The sequence below is a fragment of the Mastomys coucha genome, chromosome X (genome assembly GCF_008632895.1).
Source record: "Mastomys coucha isolate ucsf_1 chromosome X, UCSF_Mcou_1, whole genome shotgun sequence".
In the NCBI taxonomy this organism is placed as follows: domain Eukaryota; kingdom Metazoa; phylum Chordata; class Mammalia; order Rodentia; family Muridae; genus Mastomys; species Mastomys coucha.
Window position 1 is genome coordinate 99,234,551 of NC_045030.1, and position 9,383 is coordinate 99,243,933.

Genomic DNA, 9,383 nt, shown 5'->3' on the forward strand with positions numbered 1-9,383 from the left:
GAGAGAAGCAAAGCACAGTGATGTCACAAATACAGTGGAGTTTGGTGGCACGCCCTGTAATCACAGCCCTTGAGACACTAACAAAGAGAGATGATGAAGTCAAGGCCAGCCTGGGATGCACAGTAGATTCAAAGTAAACCTGAGCTGAGTTACATTCTGAGACTCTGTCTGAAAATAAAAAGTCACAAACACCTGTGTGAGACTGCTAACTCCTAACTCCTGATAATCTCTCAGTGAATCTTCCTAAAACACAGCTAAAACTACACTCCCACCCAGTAAAAACTTTCTTTTGACATAGACTGTCCATAAAGTGTAACATCTAAAAAGAATTTTTAATTAAGGAAACACTGGTATACAAGAAGAGCTTAGTAAGTCAATGTGCTGCTAATTCTGGCAAGCTCCAATGCCATTTCCTCCTTTGCTTCCTCTGTCTTCCACCAAGAAACAAGCTCTCTAACTAATGTCACATCCAGTCATGTCCACCACCCATCTCTAAAGCTCTGGACTTTAATACCTTATGAAGCAGTAATTTCTGCTGTTCACGTCTCCCCTAATAGTCTTGTAACTTCTTAAGGTCAATATCCACCTGTGACTCACTCTGTGTACACAAAAGCCATGTGAACAAAGATCAGAACATAGTATATGCACAGGTATTCACTGAATGAATGGCATGTGGTCCATGAGCTATATATAATCTACATCAAGTGTCTCAGGTTTCTGGGGGCTATAAGCAATGAGTCATATCATTTACACTGAACAATGCCTAGAGCAAATATTCAGTAACATCAGAAAGGCTAAAACTATCAACATGAAAAACATAAAAATAAAAAAAAGGAAGCAACATGAGGATATAGATTAATAGGAAGGCTTGTCCAGCATGCATAAGGAACCTGTATTCTACACTCAGCACATATGCATGCACAAATTCCAACACACACACACTCACGCAAAGAGAGAGAGATACAGAGAGAAAGGGAGAATGCAGTAAAGGCCTACAGAAAAGCAGGCAAAACTGTTGTAATCTGTCATAGTTATGGTGCTTTATTTTCTATTAGTTTAAGTTATCATTGTCATATGCTCAAAAATTATAAATACATCATATTTAGTGGGTATCAAGAACCCATCAAAGGAGAAAGGCTGACTCTCTTTGGAACATCAATTACCTCTGAGCACTGACTTAAATGAACCTAATTATTTGTCCTAAGTTTGCTTTCTGATGCTGTGATAAAAACAATGCAACTTGAGGAGGAAAGACTTTATTTCTGCTTACAACTCCCAGGTCACAATTCACCACCAAGGCCAGGAACTCAAGACAGAAACCTAAAGGCAGGCACTGAAGCAAAGGATAATAAAGGCTGTTTTTTTTTTTCCTCCACCAGTACCAACCATCCAGAAGTGGCACTTAGGCTGGGGCCTCCTATATATCAATCAAGAAAATATTGCCACAGACCTGCCTATGGACAATCTGACAGAGGCAATCCCTCAATTGGTTTTCCTTCTTCCCACACGATTCTTGCTGTGTCAAGTTAACAAAAGAAAAGGAAGAAGAAGAAGAAGAAGAAGAAGAAGAAGAAGAAGAAGAAGAAGAAGAAGAAGAAGAAGAAGAAGAAGAAGAAGAAGAAGAAAGAAGAAGAGGAGGAGGAGGAGGAGGAGGAGGAGGAGCAGCAGCACAGTGTTCAAATGGGACCACATTTAATGCACTAATGGGCATACATGTTTATTGCTTAAAGCCTTATCCAGAGCTCTATGCAAAAGCACAGTGGGATAAAGTATTGGCATCGAGTTTCACCTGGGTTAACAACTTCAAGGGAAATTACAGCCGAGTTTTGCAGCTCAGTGTGCCATGTCACGGGTTTTGCAGGAATACTAGCCATTTGATTTGACACTCAAATTCGTTGTCAATCATTGCCCTGCCTTTTATTACCAGGTTCCAGATCCATGAGCATGAATACAAATCTCATTGCTGAACTGTGCCCAGATGAGTGTGACCTTTTCCAGCAAGGCAACAAGGGAAAAGGCTGTTTCCAACTACTTCTACTTACGTGTTTCCTTTCTGAACCTTACTGAAATTACACATTCATCAACAGATGTGTTAGTAACCAAAAGATATATGATCATCAACGTACTTGTTTTAGGCATTTCCATTTTACAAAATCCTTTTAGAATTAATTCTCTTGAGCCTCACAAGTACCCTGTGAAGTATAATTACCACCATTACTATGGCAATTTTTTTTTTTTTTTAATTTTCCAGTACTGTGGAATTCCAGTACTGGAATAGGGCCTTACATGGGCAAACATTATACCACATACATGCTCAGCTCACCACCAATTTCTTATTGTACAAATCTATTATTGTGTATTACCATAAAAGCAATCAGTGTTTACCAAATTGGGACAGCTTAACATTTCTCTCCCAAAGATTTTTTTTTTTTAATTTTTGAATTACATTTTATAGTTGAAATGGTTTGTGCCAGAACTCAAAATGGGGAAGCCATGACTGGAATCCTGGTCTTTAAATCCAATCCCAGTGAGATGATTTCTTCTTTCCTTCACTCAGGAGAAGAACACCTGTGTTTTGCACCCACCCTACCTACCCTGAAAAAAGTCACAGTGTAAAGAAACAGAGCATGGGGGACAAATATTACAGTGGTAAAATTAGTAGGAAACATTCTATCTCTGCCTCTAGCTACTCAAGTATTTAGAACCTGTGGAGCTTAAAGAAAAGCAACGAGGCAAGGGTTATTCTCCGGGGTTTTAATACCTCCCCATCCTATTTTGAGATACATTGACCCTGAAATGAAAAATCACCACAAATATCAGAGTACCCTATCCTAGAAGAGCTTTCAGACCTGCAGTCCATGTGCAAAGGTTTGAGCCTGATTGCTCTTTCCACTTGTAATCTCAGAAAACAGAGAAAGAAGAAAACCCACTACTTACCTCTTAGTTTACAAAACTTTTTGCTCTTTTAGCATGTTTGTAAAACATCACTTGGGAAGTGAAGGCAGAAAGATCAGCAGTTCAAGGCCAGCCCAGCCTTCACATTAAGACCCTGTCTCCAAAAACCAAGACCTGTATATGTAGCGGGCATATGCAAAGACCTGAATTAAGTTCCCACCACTGGGGGGGTGCATTTTGCCTTTCCCAAAAATGTTTTATTGAACTGAATGTTTTCTTACACAACCTAATCACCTGAATATGACCTAGCTGACCATTTTAAGCATAATTTCACCTTGTCATACATATCACAAAACCTCCTAACTAGCACATTCATAATGAGCTCTCTTTGCTGGCGAATACTAAGAGCAGTTTGCCGTAAGAAGGAATCCACAACCCAAACAGTTGCCCCTTTCCTTTCACAGAGTCCTCAAGTTTCTATTTCTGGGACACAACCTCCATATCCTCAACCTCTCAATGAACTCTATTAAGAGGAGACACACCCAAAAGCCTAGCCTACAACTCTGCAAGGATCAGCATTTTAAATATTCCATCTTTGAGGTACTAATGTGAGTGTACTCTTGACCAGGTGACAAGACAACAAAGCATTAAATGATCCAACTCAATTGAAGGACTCGAAGGGACTTGAACAGTTTCTGGATTCTAACCCAAAGTGGCCAGACAACAGCAAATTAGACAACCACAAACTAGAACTGTTCCATGAGAAGTACTGGCTTGCAGCAGGTCCCGAGGCACCAAAGCTTCTAAGTCTCCCTCCACTCTTGTTTGGCTGTAGCAGCCTGGCACAAGAGACCACACAACCTAGGCATGGGATGAGGTGAGGGTAAATCCACACAAAACAAAGTTCAAAACAGACAGAGGCTCCTTCCCAGTGACTTTACCTTTCACAATTATCTTTCATTTCAGCCAAGGAGAGAAAACTTAATTAATCCTTGTTCTACTTAATCGTTACCCTCCATTCTTCTGCATATAGATTTTGGCACAGAGGGTTGGCTTGCGTATACTCTCATTAGGGATGTTCACTATTCTTTTTCTTTGAGCCTCCTGACAACTAGCAGAAATAAAAACATACACACAGAAGGGGAAAACAGTCCCACAAGTGAGGAAGCTCTGACTAAGGAAAAAGCGAAGCTAGGTAATATGTCCTTTTCGGGGCAAGAGCCCCACACCTTAGGCCCTGTATTTTATACCCAGGGGGTCTGGGACCCCTGGACCATGAACTACACAGGCTTTGTTCCACGATGAAGCGGAATTCAGTAGTACCTGAAGCCAATCAACGATCCTTAGAAAATGATTTGGGAAGGGTAAATTTTTTTACTGCCCTACACTTATCTTCAGTAAGCAGAACCTAGGACAAAAATCATTATACTGGAGCTCGTAGCCTTAAATTCCCAATTCTTTAGGGGGTGCTGGGGTAGTTCCTTGGTAAGCATGGAAGTCAGCTTGCACCCACACGGGAGTGTTGCCCATGTCTGACAGGTTGGGCAGTCTGTCTGTTTCAATAAGAATCTACTAAAAAAGAGTAACTCCAAAGCTAGAGGGTCTATGTCCCAGCTGCAGATCAAGTCTTACAAGGTCAGGGCCACCAAAGGGAAAGGCTCAGAGTTCTACTTGTCTTCATCACTTTCCACTTCTACAGACTCCTCTCTCAAATGTTCAGAAACCCATCAGACTCAGAGATCTTGGTTGAGAGTCACTGCAGATCCCCCCCAACCCCCCACCCCACGCCGCCGCCGAGGGTATGGAAAGGTTTAAAGGCCAGAACCACCTACTCAGACAAACAGCTCATGGAAGCCGTCCACTTACTTCTCATAGCGCTGATAAGCGCGCTGCCGTCTTTGATCACGTCTTTGATGAATTTATTGGTCCTCTCCAGCTCCTGTTCATAACACTTGAGCCTCTCGCGGAAATCGGGGCTGTCGAGGTAGCAGTCGCTGAACTCCAGCGGGGGATGCCCCATGATTAGGATAGCGGAGGGGCTAGGGATAAGAGACAAAGAGCGAGAGCATCAGTGACATAATCAGCAGAATAGACCCAGTGGCTTGTGTTCAGGATCCACTTTTAGCGACTCTTAGCCCCACTCCCTTTGGAGGACAGGTACCTGTTCCAATGAAACTCTTGGGAGCGCCCGCTGGTGTGTATCTGGAGCGCGTAGTCCGGCGGTGGCTGCGAATGACCAGGAGTGCTTACCAACGCCTTCTGACGCCGGCAGGGTGCAGCCTAGGGAGCAGCACGCCCCCTGGTCATCGTCTCCCCAAAGCACAGCGCCGTGTCCCGGGCGTCCCAGGGTGGAGGCAGGGAGAGCGCGGGCGCGGGGGCCGCCTCTTTGCGCTCCCAAGCCAGCCGAGGCTTCCTTCCCCTGGCTCCCCAAGAGAGCCAGACTGTGCCTCCCCTCCCCCTTCTTAAAGCCAATGCCACCGTTTCACGCTGGCCGAGCCCTAACCCCGAGACCGAACGAGAGCACGGGCTCCCTTCGGATGTGTTCCTCGGGTCTTCGGGGCTCGTCGTCCACTACTCGGCAGCTGCAGAGACCGCCTACTGGTTCCTGGGAGCCATCGTGATGTGGGGTTTGGCACTTAGAGAGTTAAGCCCAGCGGCAAGGAAACGTAGCTTTCCTCCAACAACACGACAGCAGGCAGCGGGAAGAGGAGGGCGACAGCGCTACGCACAATAGCTGTGGTAGCCCTGCGCTTCCCTACGGAAACTGGGGAGCAGTCAGCGCCCTAGGACTCCATCTGGAAAGCGTGGCGGCCTGGGATATGTAGTCTTTCCGTTCGCTCGTCCCATGACTCCACCCTGCGGTCTCCCACCAACCCTCCAGGGTGGCCGCTCTCCTAGTTCTACTTCCCTAAGCCTGCCCCAGGCACAACAATCCTAGAGAGGCAGGTGTACTGGCCCGGCCCCCGAGGGTGCGTGCAAAGTTTCCATAAATGTAGCAAAACCCAAAAAGATGGATGATGGAAGGCTGACTCTTACCAGTGTTTGGTTGGACTGTACTCTTTTTTTTTTCTTTTCTCTTTCACCCTTCCTCTGACCCACCAACTCTTTTCTTTCTTTTCCTGTATTTCCTAGTACAAGACACGAATTCTCATGGGGTTTGGTGCCTACTGTAGGATCTCTGCTAGGCCCAGAATTCCCTGATGAAGAAACAGAGGGTAGATTAGAACATCTTCCTGGCTGGGGCCTCAGAGAGTGGTTTCTGTGACCCAAGTCAATGCTGTCTGTTAGTGAAGAACCTAAAATGAAGTTACTATAAATTGTCTTTCTGTTTATCCAAAAGGCCTTTTGTCCATTGTCTATTGTAGGGGAATCTTGGCTCCTTATAAAGACAGCTCTCAAATTAAGAGTGGCTACAGTTAGGCAAACTGTAAAATAGCATGTACTTGGGCAAAAAAGATCCATTTTGATTTTGCAGCAGTGTTTACATTAAATTATATCAGTAAAAACCAGAAGGGAAAAAATGGGAAATACAGTAATAATAGCTAACCTACCTGTGTTGAGGTCTGGTTGCTTCTGTAACTGATTACCACCAACTCGGTGGCTTAAATTAACACAAATATATTATTTTAAATTGCGGGAGTGAGCATTGGAAATGAACACCACTAAGTTAAAGTCAAGATGTCAGAATGGCTAGGTTCTTCTGGACTCCAAGTAACAATCCATTTCCTTGCTTTCTGTAGCTTCTAAAAGCTGCCCTCAAAGCTTTTGTCAATCTTTGAAGTCAACAGTGGTTTGCCAGATCCTTTGTCATGTCAATTTAATGTTACCCTGACTTCCCAGCTCCTTTTCCAGACTCTTAGAATTACATTACATTCATAGGATAATCACTTTATCACATGATTCTTAATTTAACCACATCTACATAGTCCTTATTGTCATTTAAGACAATATATTCACAGGTTCTAAGGATTTAGATATCCCAAAAGACCATTTGTCTACCTTCCAATAAATTGATATAAATCTTATAAACCATCGTACACGTGGCTGGAGGTGATAGTGCACCCCTTTAATCCCAGAATTCAAGAGACAGAGGTGGGCTGATCTTTGAGTTTAAGGTCAGACTGCTCTACATATCCAGTCCAGACAGGGGATACACAAAATGAAAACAACAATGACAACAAAACACCTCACAAGTCTTCGAAACAGCTTCCTACGGTTGGGATCATTATACCCGTTTAAGGTTAGAGAAATTAAGTCAAAGAGAAGTTGATTCGCCCCAGGACACATAGCTAATTAAGTGACAATTCTAGAATTACCTTGCCTGGCTGTTTTTCTAGGAATGATATTCACAATCACTAACATATCACGGAATGAGGAATCCAAGCAGGGATCTTCCTTTGAAAATGAAGGAAGGGTCAAATCCCCAAGAAGTAGATCTGGGAGAGCAACTACTCCAGAGGGTGATGGGGAGACAACAGGGAGGAATCATGAGATCTACAAAATGAATGACTACATCTCCCAGGCTGCCACACTTGCCAACTGGAGTCCTAGAGCATTGAATGCTCCCCAGTTTTTCTGTTTCTTTGTTTTGCAGCACCAGAGTCAAAGCTAGAGTCTTGCTAATGCAAGGCAAGAGTTCTATGAACCGATCCACATCTCAAGCCCTATTGCCTACTTTTATTATTTAGAAGATTAACAAATGCTGGGGCCGGGCGGTGGTGGCGCACGCCTTTAATTCCAGTACTCGGTAGGCAGAAGCAGGCCGATTTCTGAGTTCAAGGCCAGCCTGGTCTACAGAGTGAGTTCCAGGACAGCCAGGGCTATACAGAAAAACCCTGTCTCAAAAAAACAAACAAACAAAAAATAATGCTGGGGATGTAACTTTGTTTGTAGATCACACACCTCAAATGACCAAGACTCTGGTTTATTAGGTGTTTCCTTTTGCTGAATTTTTAAAGAGCTCAGATGGTCTCAAACTCCTAACTCTTCTGCCTCTGTGTCCCCAGTGCTCAGGTTATAGCTATGTGCCACTATGCCGAGTCTGATCTCCAGTACTGCAAAGCAAAGATAGGAATTGAAAAGGTTATCTTTTCTGAGAAAATACCCAAAGTAGACTTTAAATTCACTGTGGGTACATTCAAAGCAAACTAAAATACAACTTCTCACATAATGCTGAAAATTTTTACATTGTTCTACCATTTGATTTTAATTTGACGCTGTATATTACATATTCCTCAAAGAATTTTGTCCACCCATAATATATTTTTGTACTTAAAAGTCTGCAATTGATTACCATGTTGAATTTCTTCCCAACAAAAATATCACCAAAAATAGAAATTAAATTATTTCCTTGTGATAGCTATAAGGCTCCTATATATGTCTCTTGATTTGAGTTATAATTGCAATTATACGCTTAAATTTCTAATATATATATATATATATATACATATATATCATCATTATCAGCATCACTACTATACTACTACTATACTACTACGACTACCACTATACAAAATGTTTGGACATGTAACTTCTATAAGAAAGATAGAGAAACTGTAGGGTAAAGGACCTTGAGTTAAACAAGATTCCTTTAAAAAAAAGAAGCAAAACAAAACAAAGATTTCTCAGGGTCCATTTTTTTAACCTCAATATTTGAAATACTGGTTAGTCTATTTAACCCTAAGACTTTTGCACATGGGCAGTTTGTAAGCTCTTGACCTTTGAAGGCCATGTTTTTGGTTTGAGGAGCTGAAAGGGAGGTAGGAAAGCAAACAGGAGAGGAGTTCTTAGGGAAGTCACCTCTGAAGGAATTTGAGGACTTGGAAATCAGTTCTCTTTCAGCTGTAGTGGTGTCATAGTCCTCGAAAGGTGTAATTTGCTATGGAAAGAATATGTGCAGTTCTTAAAATTCATATTGTTAGGCACTAGGCATGCCTTGTCAGGGACAATCACCTCTCTTTGTAAAATTAAAAGCTACTTCTTCTTTAATGATAAAACAGCCTCTGGAGCTCTTTTCTGTTGCTAATAAGGCCTATCAGAGAAACTTGCCCAGAACCAGCTAAAATGGCTGAACTCACCTGTCCCTTTCCTCTTCTTGCTTAGTTTGATTGGGAAGGCACTGCCTTGGTAATTATCCCCAGTGCTCTTGTACTTGCTGCTGTAATAATAAATAAACTATTCTTCATTCATTTATCTGCTTGTTTTACTTATAGACTTTGTGATGTGTTTAGAAAAAGATAGAAGAGTTATGCTCTATGGAGGTATGGGGAGGTATGGGGGAAGGGGATGTCTCAGCTGGCCCATGCCAAGGCATCCCTTCCCCAAGAGGGACCAGCTACATAATGGTATAGTGCAGAATAGAGTTTATTCAGGGCATGGGGAGGGGAGTCATGAGGGCAGTAGAGGCAGGGGGGAGAGGGAGAGAGAGAGAGAGAGAAAAAGAGAGAGAGGGAGAGAGAGAGGGGGGAGAGAGAAAGGGAGAGAGAGAA

General features: G+C 42.8%; 1 protein-coding gene across 1 annotated transcript in view; it reads right to left on the reverse strand.

Annotated features, from left to right (window-relative positions):
- Window positions 1–5,701, reverse strand: part of Ophn1 (oligophrenin 1) — a 348,509-nt gene extending 342,808 nt beyond the window's left edge. Inside the window, exons 1-2 of the mRNA XM_031365408.1 lie at window positions 5,057–5,701; window positions 4,762–4,934 (exon numbers count right to left, since the gene is read on the reverse strand). Of these exons, the coding sequence (XP_031221268.1) occupies window positions 4,762–4,915 (154 nt within the window). The 5' untranslated portion in view covers window positions 4,916–4,934; window positions 5,057–5,701. The remainder of the gene's footprint in view (window positions 1–4,761; window positions 4,935–5,056) is intronic.
- Between the last annotated feature and the right edge of the window lie 3,682 nt (window positions 5,702–9,383).